Source organism: Carassius carassius, chromosome 12 (genome assembly GCF_963082965.1).
Source record: "Carassius carassius chromosome 12, fCarCar2.1, whole genome shotgun sequence".
Classification (NCBI taxonomy): Eukaryota; Metazoa; Chordata; class Actinopteri; order Cypriniformes; family Cyprinidae; genus Carassius; species Carassius carassius.
This window is the reverse complement of record NC_081766.1, coordinates 20,309,046-20,323,358: the sequence shown is the minus strand read 5'-3', so window position 1 is coordinate 20,323,358 and position 14,313 is coordinate 20,309,046. Positions and strand designations below refer to the sequence as shown.

At 37.5% G+C, this 14,313-nt stretch overlaps 3 protein-coding genes across 4 annotated transcripts in view; 1 reads left to right on the top strand and 2 right to left on the bottom strand.

The window, feature by feature from the left end:
- LOC132155076 (rho GTPase-activating protein 29-like) overlaps positions 1-2,381 on the bottom strand; it is a 41,749-nt gene extending 39,368 nt beyond the window's left edge. Inside the window, exon 1 of one of the 2 annotated variants that reach the window (XM_059563854.1) lies at positions 2,207-2,381. The gene's annotated coding sequence lies outside the window, so the exon portion shown is untranslated. The remainder of the gene's footprint in view (positions 1-2,206) is intronic. The other variant, XM_059563853.1, reaches the window with a different exon arrangement.
- A 382-nt stretch (positions 2,382-2,763) lies between these two features.
- Positions 2,764-10,719, top strand: abcd3b (ATP-binding cassette, sub-family D (ALD), member 3b). The gene is made up of 23 exons (XM_059563852.1): positions 2,764-3,084; positions 3,283-3,319; positions 3,501-3,599; positions 3,685-3,773; positions 4,141-4,210; positions 4,517-4,614; positions 5,572-5,695; positions 5,825-5,881; positions 5,971-6,113; positions 6,201-6,270; positions 6,347-6,416; positions 6,693-6,790; positions 7,079-7,170; positions 7,319-7,410; positions 8,078-8,147; positions 8,337-8,400; positions 8,474-8,551; positions 8,628-8,693; positions 8,788-8,877; positions 9,688-9,807; positions 9,927-10,031; positions 10,265-10,321; positions 10,416-10,719. Exons 1-23 carry the CDS (start codon positions 2,978-2,980, stop codon positions 10,491-10,493), a joined length of 1,974 nt encoding a protein of 657 aa, XP_059419835.1. The 5' UTR covers positions 2,764-2,977; the 3' UTR covers positions 10,494-10,719.
- Positions 10,720-11,521: 802 nt separating this feature from the next.
- On the bottom strand, positions 11,522-14,084 carry LOC132154234 (tissue factor-like). Its single transcript, XM_059562810.1, has 6 exons — positions 13,942-14,084; positions 13,573-13,696; positions 13,219-13,406; positions 12,937-13,115; positions 12,654-12,819; positions 11,522-11,941 (listed from the first exon to the last, which is right to left on the bottom strand). Exons 1-6 carry the CDS (start codon positions 14,009-14,011, stop codon positions 11,808-11,810), a joined length of 861 nt encoding a protein of 286 aa, XP_059418793.1. The 5' UTR covers positions 14,012-14,084; the 3' UTR covers positions 11,522-11,807.
- Between the last annotated feature and the right edge of the window lie 229 nt (positions 14,085-14,313).

Below are 14,313 nucleotides of genomic sequence, written 5' to 3'. Positions count from 1 at the left end.
TGCATCGCTTCAATTATGAGCGTGCATACCGCGCGCCTACATTGGAAATAACGATCTTGAGCGCGCAAAAAACGCGATATGTGAACGGGCCCTAAGAACTGCGGTCTTCTACAGTACATCAAATATGCCGTGGAGAATCACAGAAAGTGACTGAATTGAAGAACATTGTTGCGGCATCTATCAAGCAACAAATAAACACCGCTAACTTGGAGAATGCAGTGAAAACTCCTCTTCTTGCGTCTGCCCTAGACCCTCGGCACAAACATCTCAGGTTTCTCGATGAAAACATGAGAGAAGTAAGAAAAAAAAACTTTTTGAACATTATCAGAACATTTTCCTTGATGCGAGTGGTCACCAATGATGAAGAGGATGCAATGCCCACTCGTCGGAAAAGGCTGAGCCAGTTCTTCAGCTATGATTACAGAGAGTCCAGCCGAGAGGAGTGGGAACAGTTCTTGCTGGAGCCATGTATTCCACCAGATGAGGATCCCATTCAGTGGTGAAACAAAAACACGAAGCGCTTCACAAAACTTATTCGCTTAGCACAGCGTTATTTGTGAGTCCCGCCAACGTCTGTACCGTCAGAGCGCGTTATCTACACCGCCGGCCTTATTGTTAACAGACTAAGGAGCCGACTTTCCCCCGATCATGTTTACATGCCCGTATTTCTTAACAAGAACATGTAAAACAATAGAAAAAAAGCTGCTGACAGTTTAAAAGTTTCAAAGTTAAGTGTAGGCTACGTTCTACAATAGCCTAATTGCTGCAGGCTGCTTTACGTTTTTTCTTTGTTCACTTTTTTTTTTTATTGCTTTTAATCTGTACTTTTGTTTGTTTACACGCATTGTTAAAGGTTTTCAGCTACAAAACACGATGTGTAATGTTCAAGCTTATTGTGTATAAGCTTGTTCAAAATGACGGAAACAATAAATGTTGCTGAAAAATAACGTCTGTCTCATTAAACTTAATTTAAATAACGAATATTCGAATATTCGATTTTTGTGAGGTCAAATTTTCGAATGTGATATTTGCGGGAAACGCCCATCCCTACCCTGAAGTGGTAACTGAAGGTTGTAAGTTCAAATCCCACAAGGCTGATCTATAACTTCCCAATGATGTGGGCCTTAGTAAGTAAGTTACTGTACCTAAGCCTTGGTTGCTCCAGATGGATTAGCCCTGTGTTAAGTGAATTTTGATTTAGTTTGGATGTATAAAAACATCACCTACAGGACCCACTTCTTCTTATTAACATACTGAAAATGTAATTCATCCTGCCATGTTATAAATTCATCAAAATATCAGAGTTGCCTTTCTAAGGAAACACAAAGTTTAATTTTTAAAACCAGTTTCCACAGCCCCAAAAGGGCTCTCATTCAAGCTCTTCACTATCATTATTATGATCTAGGAAGAACTCAAAACCTCAGACTACCTGGCTCAATTATCTATGAATGCATCATCAACAGTTCGGACTGTTTTCTTGGGCACTATGATTACGTGACAGCCTTTGTGTACAGGTGACGCACCTCTGCTGCGAGCAATGCACCGATCTTATCATTTAACAGGGGCTTGACACCTGTCACACAACTAACCATATTCACCAATACGAGAGGAAATGGACAAAAAAAAAAAACGACATGAGGTGTAATAGAACCAATGATGGATTTAAGTCAAAATGAAATGTACAGATTTGGCTTGACAAGCCTGGCTCTTTAACAGAGCATAATTCAATTCAAGTTTATTTGTATAGCGCTATTTACAATACAAATCGTTACAAAGCAACTTCACAGAAAATTACGTTTCTACAATATTTAGTAGTAGCTTATAAGTGGTGACTGTCAGTTTGTGCACGTTTGACCGGATTTTTCAGAAAAATTAATACAAGACGTAGTCAGCCAGACGATGAACATTATTAACAGCAATTATTATATGATGCAGTCACACTTGTAGCAATATTTGTATAACATAAGCATTAAAACACACTTAAGTATTAATGAACTCCTGTATTTTGATTAAGTGTATAATCTGACTGTTAGTGAGCATATATATTGTGACAAACCGACCTTAATAACTAATACCTCTCAATAGTAAATGTTATCTACTTCATCGCTGCTTTACACTTTAGCGCTGCTAGCTAACGACTTCACAGTTCACACATACTCTTTAACAATGACTTGTGTTTAGAGTGTCTCAAACGAGTGGTACTTACTTGAATAGTTTATTGGGAACATCATACTGCAGAATAAATTGGGTTAATCCTTTGTAAATCCGTAAAACAATCTCAAAAGAGTCGCTCGCAGACGGACAGCTCTTCGCATCACAACTGTCGAACGAAAAACTTACCGAGGCACTGAACTGACCCAAAACTTACTCACGTGCCCTCAAAGCTAACTTCCTATTGGCTGGCGAAGTGCGGCAGAACAAGCCCCTTGTTTTTTTTACATGTGCTGCTCTGAGACTGGAATTGTGTATAATAATAATGAATGGGGTTTTATTTCGTTTAGAGATTACATTAGGGTGATACGTTATCTATGACGGTCAGCATTCTTTCTAGCATTTAACTGCTCAGTAAGGCTATATCATGATAAAATACATCCTTTAAAACATTTTGGATGAAAAAGAAAGACTCGGCTTTTTTTAATGGTTCTCTTAGGTTCCAGTACACAGAATAATAAATCAAGATAGATAGATGTAAATATAAATACATTCAAAATAAACTGCTAAACGTAGCAAAATAGCTTGAAGAATGACGTGACTCTGCCGACACCTTGCGGCTGAATGTTTCAAGTCGTGTGTATAAGCTGTACATCCGTTTGTGTGATGTTTCTGAGGTGTGCTTATGTGTGTATGTGTGAGCTTAGACATGAGCAGATCTATAGAAGCTCCCCGCTGACAGTCGTGCTTTGAAATAACAGGAGGAAATCCACCGCGTGGGACCTTACTTGCGTGCCGTCGCTTCCTGATTGGTTTCATTTTGAACATGGCGGCTGTTAGTAAGTATCTGACAGCCGGCAATTCCTCCATCGCAGGTGCCTTGCTGTTCGCCGTGTACGTATTAAAACAAAGACTGTCTTCGGAAACCATTGGGTAAGATCGTTACTTCTTATGCCTGTTGCCATTTATTTACCCGGTGTACGATATAACCTCTTCGACATTGAAATATCATTGACGCATTAATTTATTTAGATGTTAACGTGCTTCTGGAAATGAGTTACATTGAAACTCGGCGTCATTGATTTCAAAGCTTGATGTTTTCTTATGCCTTATCCTTGTGTTTATTTGTAGAAAGAAAGGGGCATCAAAACCACTGCTGGACAATGATGTAAGTATAGTATATGTAATAATAATAATACTAATAATGATATGCAAGTAATATATATATATATATTTCTTGAATATCATTATTATTATTATTTTATATATATATAAGTATGAATGTGTGTGTATATATGTATATATATGTGTGTGATTTTATAATTGCTATTATTTTTTTACATTATCAGAAGGATAGAAAGACTGACAAAACTTCGGTGGACAAGGTGTTCTTCAGGCGCATTTGGCATATCATGAAAATCCTTTTGCCACAAACCTTTTGCAAAGAGGTCAGTGTATGTTTCAATCTTTGTACAAGATTTTGTGACCAAATGTAAATAAACAGCTGTATTATTGGTTGTTTTCTGTCTCCAGTCAGGATATTTGCTTCTAATCGCTGTCATGCTCATGGCCAGAACTTACTGTGACGTCTGGATTATACATAATGGGACCATGATTGAGAGGTATTCAGGATTTTAGATCCTTGTGTCACATTTAGCACGTGCTGTGAGACTACGGTCTCATGTGCTGTTTGTACTTCTCAAATAATTCCTAAAAATTCAGGGATGTTTTTTTAATATGCACGTGCATCATATCCGATCTTCAATCATGATTATGAAGGTTTATGTATATTACTAAAAGGTCTCTTTTCCTTTATCTGTTATATTTGTAGTGCATTTCTCAGTGGTATGGTTTTCTCTGGGTGTCGTTGCCAGCAGAACATGCCAGATCACTTAAATGCTGTCTGTCCTGTTTTTCCTGTACTGTGTGTAGAATACGAGCACAAAAGTACTGTTCTTTAATGTGTGTGTGTGTGTGTGTGCTTTGCAGTGCAATTATTGGACGTTCGACAACCACTTTCAAAAGATACTTGGTCAACTTTATCACAGTCATGCCTTTTGTGAGTTGTCTAAACTTTACACAGGGTTACTGTGTCCTATTTTTTAAGCCAGTTGACAAGGCTTTCCCATATTGTTTATATGATAATGTAATGTTTATTTCTCAGTATTAAGTAATAAAGGCATCATATCGTCTCACAATGTAGAAAGTATATCAAAAACGGTAATTATGCGTTATTTAAAGATAATGTGTAGACATATTTTAGTAAACATTGTTTTTCTGCAGCTGTAGGAATGTAATATCTTTAACTGTGCATATGTCATAGAAATGTATTTAAAGCATATCTGTTTTTTGTGTTTTATGTCAGATATCTCTAGTGAATAACTTGTTAAAGCTGGGACTGAACGAACTGAAGCTGAGTTTCAGAGTGAGACTTACCAATCATCTTTACAATGACTATATGATGTAAGTTATATTCATTAGCCGATTGTTTCTGTTCTATTTTTGTCGATTTTTAGTCAACTCTGTTTATAATGTCTTTCTCTTCTTATCCACTGTATTTTTACAGCAGAAGTAAGCTATTTTCTGTGACTGAGGCAGACTTCCGATTCATTAGCTGCTAGTAAAAAACTATAAGAATAACAAAGTGCAGTAAATGATTCGTGCTGCAATCTAGTGTGTCGGATTACAATAATAAAAGAAATAGAATTAAATTAATATGATTATGATACCATTTTGCAACATCAAGGAGCATAAAATACTGTTTTTTGCAGCTAAAATAACTGGAAACTAATGACACCAGAAGCCTCGCACATTCCAGTTAAAATTATCCATGTCTGCTATTCTAATGGGTAAAAATAAGGTCCACACAGTCTTATACAGAAATCGGGGAGGGTTGTGTCGAAATTGAATCAAGAATGTCTTTCAAATTTCAGTATAAAATAATAAACACTTTACCCATTAGACATCCAGTATATTTTGCAACTACATGTCAACTACCAGTCATTTGAGTATTAGTAGACTTTCTGTTGGTGACACTTATTTTTGATCATTCCCCAATAGACATTCTACTTTGCAAGTAAATCAACTTTTTCTACTAATCCTAACATAACAGTCTACTAATACTTTAATGAGAGTTAGTTGACATGCAGTTGCAAATCAATGAGAGTTAGATGACATGTAGTTGCAAAGTTACTTATAGTTAGTAAAATGTCTTAAGTGCCTGAAGTCTATAGTTAACTATTGTTATATTTCCCAGAATGCTGTCTTTTTTATTATTATGATTATAATTCAGTAAATTCCGATTAAGTTTCCAGTTTAACATCCTGTGAGATTTGGTCAATCCAATTCGACTTCACACTGAAATGACAGGAAATTCAATTCTAAAGTTCTGGTTGAAGACAACACTATATCTTACAACAGGGGGTTCACATACTATCAAATTGGCAACCTGGACAACCGTATCGCCAACCCCGACCAGCTGATAACTCAAGATGTGGAGAAGTTCTGTAACAGTGTGGTGGACCTCTATTCCAACATTAGCAAGGTAATACAGAGGGACCCTTAATGTGTAACAACCTAAAAGTGAAAAAGCAAAGCATTTCCTGTCATTCTGAACCATAATTAAGGATGTCTTCAGTTTGAACCTCCTGTATTACTTTCCATTTTCCTACAGCCTCTACTAGACATATTGATCTACATCTTCAAATTGAACACAGCCATCGGGTCTCTTGTAAGTGTTGTTCCAAAGAAATCACTGGCTAATTCGGCGCCTCAGTCTCTACGGTGTTAAGTTTGAAAACTCTGCTGGCTCCTCTGCAGGGTCCCGCTAGTTTGCTGAGCTATCTGTTGTTCTCTGGTCTGCTTCTGACAAGACTGCGCAGACCGATTGGCAAGATGACCGTAATGGAGCAGAGGTACGAGGGGGAGTACAGATATGTCAACTCTCGCCTCATCACTAACAGGTATGTATGGGACTCCATCTCTTTGCATGGCTGTTTGTCTCCTGAGGTATTTTAAGAGGGATGCGTGGTTTCTGTATATTGTTTCAGTGAGGAGATTGCATTCTACAATGGAAACAGAAGAGAAAAACAAACTATCAATGGAACCTTCCAGAAACTGGTAAGGGGGGGGGGATAATTACTAGTCTAAACACAATGTTTGGTGAAGCGTTTAATCGGGCTTCTTTGTTTTTAAGGTGGACCACTTGAGTCGCTTCATACACTTTCGTTTCTCAATGGGTGTCGTAGACAGCATCATAGCCAAATGTAAGCAGATATGGACAACTACTCTAGATGGCAGCAGAATTCTAAGTTGGATTAACATGGATCACATTAAATCTTATTAACGTAATGCATGTTTCTGTTCTTGCTGTGAGCACTTTTTATTGTCTTTTGTAATCGTTATATTACATATTATATATATCCAGTGTATATATACACAGTGTGTGCATGTGTGTGTGTGTGTGTGTGTATATATATATATATATATATTTATATTATGTAGACTCTTTCTCTGGAAATGTATTTTTTCTGATTCTCCAGACATTGCCATGGCGGTTGGCTACCTGGTGATTAGCCGGCCGTTCCTGGACCTCACAAACCAGCGACATGTGAACAGCACATACTCTGAGCGATTGGAAGTAAGTATGAATGAACACAGTTTAATAAGGCTGAAATATTTTATTTTATTTAGTATTTTTATTGTAGCCATTTAAATTGTGTAAAACACATTTACTGTACGTACAGTGGTGATATGCTACTGTATGCAAATCAGGATAGTAATTTCCCTTTTATTTACTGACCTTTGAACTCTTCAGATTTAATTATTATCGATGTCTTTGTCAAATGGCTTGATTGGATCAATAAGGATATCCTTAGATAAATGTTTGCACAGAAGATAGTTCTTCTATGTTTGTTTTACGCTGCAGGACTACTACCAGAGTGGGCGGATGTTGATAAGTTTGGCACAGGCCCTGGGAAGGATCGTCCTGGCAGGCAGAGAGATGAACCGACTGTCGGGGTGAGTGCTTTGCCTCGGGTACATACATTCTTTGCTTGTTCCTCTTGCCATCCATTATCTCTACCCTTATCAGTGCTCACCTGCTGTCTGTCTTTAATTTGCTTAAGTATGTATGTGTGTTTATCTGGCGTTTGAATCCCTTTATTAGGTTCACTGCACGGATCACAGAAATTCAGCAAGTCCTCAAGGAGCTGAATTCGGGCAGATATGAACGGACCATGGTTACACAGAGAATCAAAGGTCTGGACTATTGTGTGATATGTGTGTGATATGTGTTTGTTTTGTTTTAAGCATACATTTATGACATAAGAGATGTTTCTAGGAATTGATCCATAGGGATCCATAGGAATTGATCCATAGGGTAGCTAAGTTTTTGAACGTTTTTAAAAGATTCTCACCAAGGCTGCAATAATTTAATCAGAAATACAGTCAAACAGTAATAATGTGAAATGTCATTGCAATTTAAACTAACTTTTTTTGTTTGAATATTTTGTAAGAATGTAATTTATTTCTGTGATGGTAAAGCTGAATTTTTTTAGCATCATAACTTCAGTCTTCAGTATCACTTGATTCTTCAGAAATCAGTCTAATATGCTTTTATATTTTTCAAAACATTTCTTATAATTATCAATGTTGAAAACAGTTGTTCTGCCCAATAATTTTGTAGAAGCTGTTTTACTTTTTTTTTTTAAACTTTTCTCTAATGAATAGAAAGTTCAAAAGAGCAGCATTTATTTAATGTTATGATTATCTTTACTATAACTTTTGATCAATTGAATACAAAGTCCTTGTGTCCTTGCTGAATTAAAGTATGGATTTTTTAAAGAAAAATCTGTATAAACCCAAACATTTGAATGGTATTGTATCTTTTTCTTTCTTTCTTTCTTTCTTTCTTTTTTCCTCACAGATGATTCAGTAGAGAAAATCGCTCTTATACCTGGGAAAGGTAAAATCATCATTGCAGACAACATTATCAAGTAAGTTACAGTACATACTACATACTAAATAAACATTAACCAAGCCATCATAGTTAGCTACTTAACATTTATGCATTCTTGTAATCCTCAGTTCCCAAGGCCTGCTTGTTCTTTTTCTAAACTTAGACATCATGTCTAACCCGGTGTATCATCAGTGTTTCAAACTGAGCTGTGTCCTTTCATCCACAGGTTTGAACACATACCTTTAGTGACGCCCAATGGAGACATTCTCATCCGTGACTTGTCTTTTGAGGTTAGTGCTCCATAGATAAACTTTTCCTGGTGTAAAGTTTTAGTAATTACCACCTTTCCTTCCTTATATTAAGGTGTCATCTGGGACAAACGTGTTGGTCTGTGGGCCCAACGGCTGTGGAAAGAGTTCACTCTTCAGAGTGCTGGGAGAGGTTAGATCTTATTTTCAACATTTTTTTATTTATTTATTTGTGATTGTTTGCTTATATCGTCTCTTTGCCTCCCCAGCTGTGGCCTCTATGTGGAGGACAACTCACAAAACCACAGAGAGGGAAACTCTTCTATGTTCCTCAGGTGGGCCTGTTCACATCGACATCTTCCATGGCAGCAGGTTAAATGTGAAAATGTACAAATATTTTAAAGGTTTATTTGTTTGTATTTTCTTCAGAGGCCCTATATGACACTGGGTTCCCTTAGAGATCAGGTGATTTATCCTGACACGCATGAAGACCAAAAGAAGAAAGGGACATCGGACCGGGTGAGTTTCAGAATCAAATGGACAGCAAAATTTATGTTATAAAGGGACGGTTCATGTGGAAGGCCTATCATTAAAGGGATACTCCACCCCAAAATGAAAATGTTGTCATTAATCACGTACCCCCATGTCATTCCAAACCCATAAAGTTTCGTTCATCTTCGGAACACAATTTAAGATATTTTGGATGAAAACCGGGAGGCTTGTGACTGTCCCATTAACTGCCAAGTAAATTACACTGTCAAAGTCCAGAAAAGTATTAAGCATCGTCAGAATAGTCCATCTGCCATCAGTGGTTCAACCGTAATGTTATTAAGCGACGAGAATACTTTTTTGTATGCGAATAAAACAAAAATAACAACTTTATTCAACAATTTGTCTCTCCACATCACAGTAGCACCATTTTGGAGAATATGAGCTGACTGCAGGCAGCGTATGGTCTTCTGTGCCAGCCGTGCATGTTGCTTGAAGCTCCAAAAAGGGAAAAAAGCAACAAAAAATTTGTCCGTATGATATGTGTGATATATTCCAAGTATGTAACCCTATCATATGGCGATCATACGCAGAAATCATATTTACTATTTTTATCATGCTCCCTTTGTCCTTTTTGGAGCATGACGGTCTACTTTCTTTATCTGGAACAGAACCACTCGGACATTCTGCTAAACATTGTCTTTTGCGTTTCATAGAATTTTTTATTTATTTTTTTAGTACATGAAAATGATTAAATATTGAGAATTTTGGGGTGAACTGTCCCTTTAGGGAATGTGCTTCTAGTGTTACTGTCATTATATATTGTGTACTTGTGGTCAGGTGCTGAAGGAATATCTGGACAATGTCCAGCTGGGACATATCCTTGAGAGAGAGGGCAGCTGGGACATTGTGCAGGACTGGATGGATGTCCTCAGTGGAGGAGAGAAGCAGAGGATGGCCGTAAGCTCTAATCCTTGCATTTTTAAATCATTCTCTCTTTAGGGTGAGACTGATATCAATGTTGCCTTTATAAGATCAGAAGTTCCAATTCTTTCATATCTCTTTATTGAACTGCACAGATGGCTCGTCTGTTTTACCACAAGCCCCAGTTTGCTATTCTGGATGAGTGCACCAGTGCTGTGAGCGTGGATGTGGAGGACTTCATCTACAGCCACTGTCGAAAGGTAGTCCGATCTTCTTATGCACAATGAGTGCAAAAATGTTTGTGTGAGAAAAGAACAATTGGAGGCAAGTGCTCAGTACATTAAGAAGAACTTAGAACAGGTGCTCACCCCACCATGCTTGTTTTCTGTCAAAAGTGAGAAGTCAGGAATGCTTTTGTTGCTCCTGTGGGAGTTTGCTTTAGAAACATCTTTCTCCCTGAGCTCAGCTGGAATCATCCGTTTCCTTTTTTCAGGTTGGCATCACACTGTTCACAGTCTCCCACAGGAAATCACTTTGGAAGCACCACAAGGTACAACTTTGCCCTTGGCTTTCATCATACAGATGGCAGAATTCAATAGAAGTTAAGTGCTATGAAATTAAACTCTTGTTTCTCTATACTACAGTATTACTTGCACATGGATGGAAGAGGAAACTACGAGTTTAAACCCATCACGAATGAAACGGTGGAGTTTGGATCGTAATAGTGACACTGGACCTAAATGTGGATCTGAAGAAATATCATTCTGAAACTAATGAAATCGTAACTCTATAAGACGCTATTGAAATAACTGCTTTTCTTCTTCTGAGGGAAAGGATTGTAACGGTGGATAAAAAATCTCTCAGGGAGAGGTTGCTGTGCACAAAGATCATCTAAAAAGATTTTTGTAAGGAATAAAAATTGGGTTCGATACCCCTTTTAAGAATCAAGCATTTGTAATATAGAAGTTTGTGAAACTGGATTTGTGTTTTGAAACTGGAACGGTGTTTGGCATGTGCCATTACAGAGTTGTCAATAACATACTGTTGCATGCCACTGGTACAGTATTGATATGGAAACTACATCATTCAAGTGTAATGTGCTGTCTGTATAAATTTTATGGGAAATTTATTTTAACTATTATCAGAGCCTAATAATATATGTTTGAGAATCTACTTGATACGTTGTACCTGCCTTACAGACCGGTTTGATTAGTTTTACTGAATTACACCACATATATTGAAAATATCTTGTATGGTATTATTTTAGAAGCGAAGAAACTGGTTTACATTTTACTTTTCCCGTTAGGATTGGTTACAGCTTTGGAAGCTTCGGTTTTGACATTCACAACTTTTTCCATTTTAGTTTAGATCACTTCCCAATCTTTACTGTAGCTTACCACAAGGGTGAGCTACAGAGAGAATGCAAAATTCTTCACTATTCAGTGTCTCTCAGTTCATTTTAATTCAGATCGTGTTTCATCTGAATATGCCTTCTCTGCCATTTTTTTTTTGGTTTAAAAAAAATGGTGGAAGAACAGGATTTACGGCATCGGAGCACATATTTGTTTTTGATAATGCAAGTCCTTTAACACAAGTCATTATGACGCTTAAGTCAATGATAGCAATAAATACTTCAGTTTAATTTTGGTACCTCAAAAAAAAAAAAAAAAAAAAAAAAGTGACAAGTATAATTTATTTGCTCAAGCTAATGAACTTTCTAGAACAACTTTAACAAATTATGCATTAAATATTTTCTACAAGATAAAACTTTATACAAAAAGCAGCGAACACATGCATTTATAAAGAAACTAATGCCATTAATGAACAAACAGTTCTATTTATCCATAAAAATAGAATTCTGATATGTACAACATATCATGTAGTGCTTGTGTTTCACAGAAACCAGTCCAGTGCTGTACTGCAGAAGATGTGCTACACACACACAGTCCTGCTCAGTGCAAAAACAGTTACAGTCCAGCTGTACGTCCTGTTCAGAGCTCAAGCTGCAGAAATGTAGTATTCCTTTATGCCAGAGTCTAGACTATGGTTTCTTTGGCCGTCAGTGTTTGTCTTCGTACTCTTTTACAGCACACCACGATCAGAACGATTACAGTAATTACAAATGTCAGTATAATGAGCGCTGCTCCTCCAATCACAGCCAGTCCATACTCTGGAGAAGAAAGAGGAATTTAACATTTTTACAAAACAGTAATTCATAAATCATTGTAATGCATTCTACTTTAGTGTTAAGCTTAGTTTAATAGTATGTCGGTGTGCGATTTCAAAATGGCATCTAGCTTTAAACGTGTGCCAAGTTAATACACTTTTGGCAAAAAGCTCTATAGAATTTAACAAAACTATTAAACTTATAAAAGTTAATGCACTAATGAATTAATAAAGCATCATTGAGCCAGACATCAATATTGGGAGTTTGTAAACTTTTGAAAAACCTGAATAACCATTCAACAGAAGTTTCAATTTATGGAATCTTTATACAATGGGAATCTTTAAATGGTTTTTGAAATGGCATCTAGCTTTTAAATAAATAGATTATATAATAGGAATTAGTATTCAATATTGCATGTCTGAAAACTCCAGGTGCCGAAAGAGGGGTTCCCACACAACTGAACAGTCGTTTCAGCACAGCTGTTGGCCCCTGGTCAGTGTGCGTCATCCTCCCTCCTCTACTCTGCTAGCGGACCCTGATCCTGCCTCTTCACAGTTTTCCATAACACCAATTCTAGACTGCTAAACCTCTGAGCAAAAGTTGAATCATTTTGAATACTTAGAAACTCCTTTGAAGCCTTTCTCTGTCTCTAAAATGGGTGTACCACCCTAGTAAATGTGAAAGTAAACCATCAACTATTAGATGAGAAGCCTACCCTCAAACGGAGTCTTGTGCTCCTGTGGTGAGCATTTGGGGAGGCTCCACTCTCCAACCCTCCGGTCTCCTTTTCGGGAGGCGATGTATGCTGCCACGCTGAAGCAGTAACTCTGATCCTCATCTAGAGTGAACTCTGCTTTGCTCTCATCCACAATTATCATTTTCTGAAAACGGACCGATAAACATGTAATGATTAGGATTCAGAGTGCATTTAATAAAAATAAACAAAATGCATGGCATGTTGAAAAGCATCTATAGCTTGTAAACGTGCGAATACCCACTTTTCCCGTGCTTCCAGCCTTGTTGTATGCAATCTTATACTTGAGATTTTTCTTAAAGACGTCACGGATGTTCAAAGATCTGCCATCTTTGTGCAGAGCAGTGATGGGGTCGTGTATGATCAGCACAATCTTCTTGTTCTCATTCACGTTCAACTTAAACTCAGGTCTTCCAATTAAAGCTACAGGAAAACGATTTTTACAAATATTAAAGCAACGGCTTTAAATCAAAACTGGTGGAATTTCTAATGTAAACAAGTTGAGAATGCAGGGTTGGACACTCACTGTCGTTATAAGGACAAAACTTCTTTGATCTGGAGAATGGAGGCTCCACATAGTCAAAAGACCCATGCAGAGACTCCGACAGGACATCAGCAGAATAAACCCCCTTTACGTCCAGTTCATTAGTCAGGTCACACTCGGTCTCAGTGCTTCGAATGCAGTGAGGGTTTCTCTGTCGGTCCTTCCCAACTCTGCATAGAAAAATCATTTTGGTTAGAATGGTCCTTTAAGGTTTCAAACAATACATATTTACTTCAATCATATTAACCTGTTGAATTTTTAAATAAATGCCAATATGAACCATACAGAGCAAGACCAAAGCAAAGCTATGTGGTTTAAATTAGAGGGTGTACTTGCCTTGAGAATTCGACTGTATATGTGTAGTTAACAGGTTTAGGTCCCCATGATAGGATTGTTTTGAAATTGTAAGATGACCACGAGACATTTGTTGCTTTGGTAAGCTTGCCCACTTCCAATGATGCTAAATGGGACAGAGGACATCAGTCAAATCAAACACACATCATACAGCTATGGTTTCTACTGCATCTCAACATTGAAATACAACAAAACTAACGTTACACCTAAAGTTCACGTTTCTATACTACACTGTGCCATGCCATAATGTACTGTACAGTACAACAGTATACTATACACTGCAATACTAGGAGTAAACAGTTCTTTGGATACGTTTAAGGTTTAAAAAATATAATAATATTAAAATCTTACCAGGGGATGCGTTTACGAACGTCAGCCAAACAAGAAAAAGTGCCGTAAACATTACAGTCTTGCTGTCCATCGTTTGTGAAAACGGCGTAAAAGATTTAATCCAACTTTTCCTTCGGAAGAGTTTTGTTAATTAAATCTTCCAGCCAGCCGCCTCCTGTATTTATAGTGTGTGAGAGAGCTCTCGCAGGGACGACTCGTCAAGAGACATTAATGGCGCTCCGCCCCCTTCTTAACTTTGGGGTTTCGTCACTGGCTAGGCATCCATCGCAGCGCGCACCTTATGACCATATATGGTTATCCGGGTACCGGTTGAATGCAGATAATCTGCTTACAAGCACGTACTTGAAAACTGCGAAAAGACGCTTGCCTGTA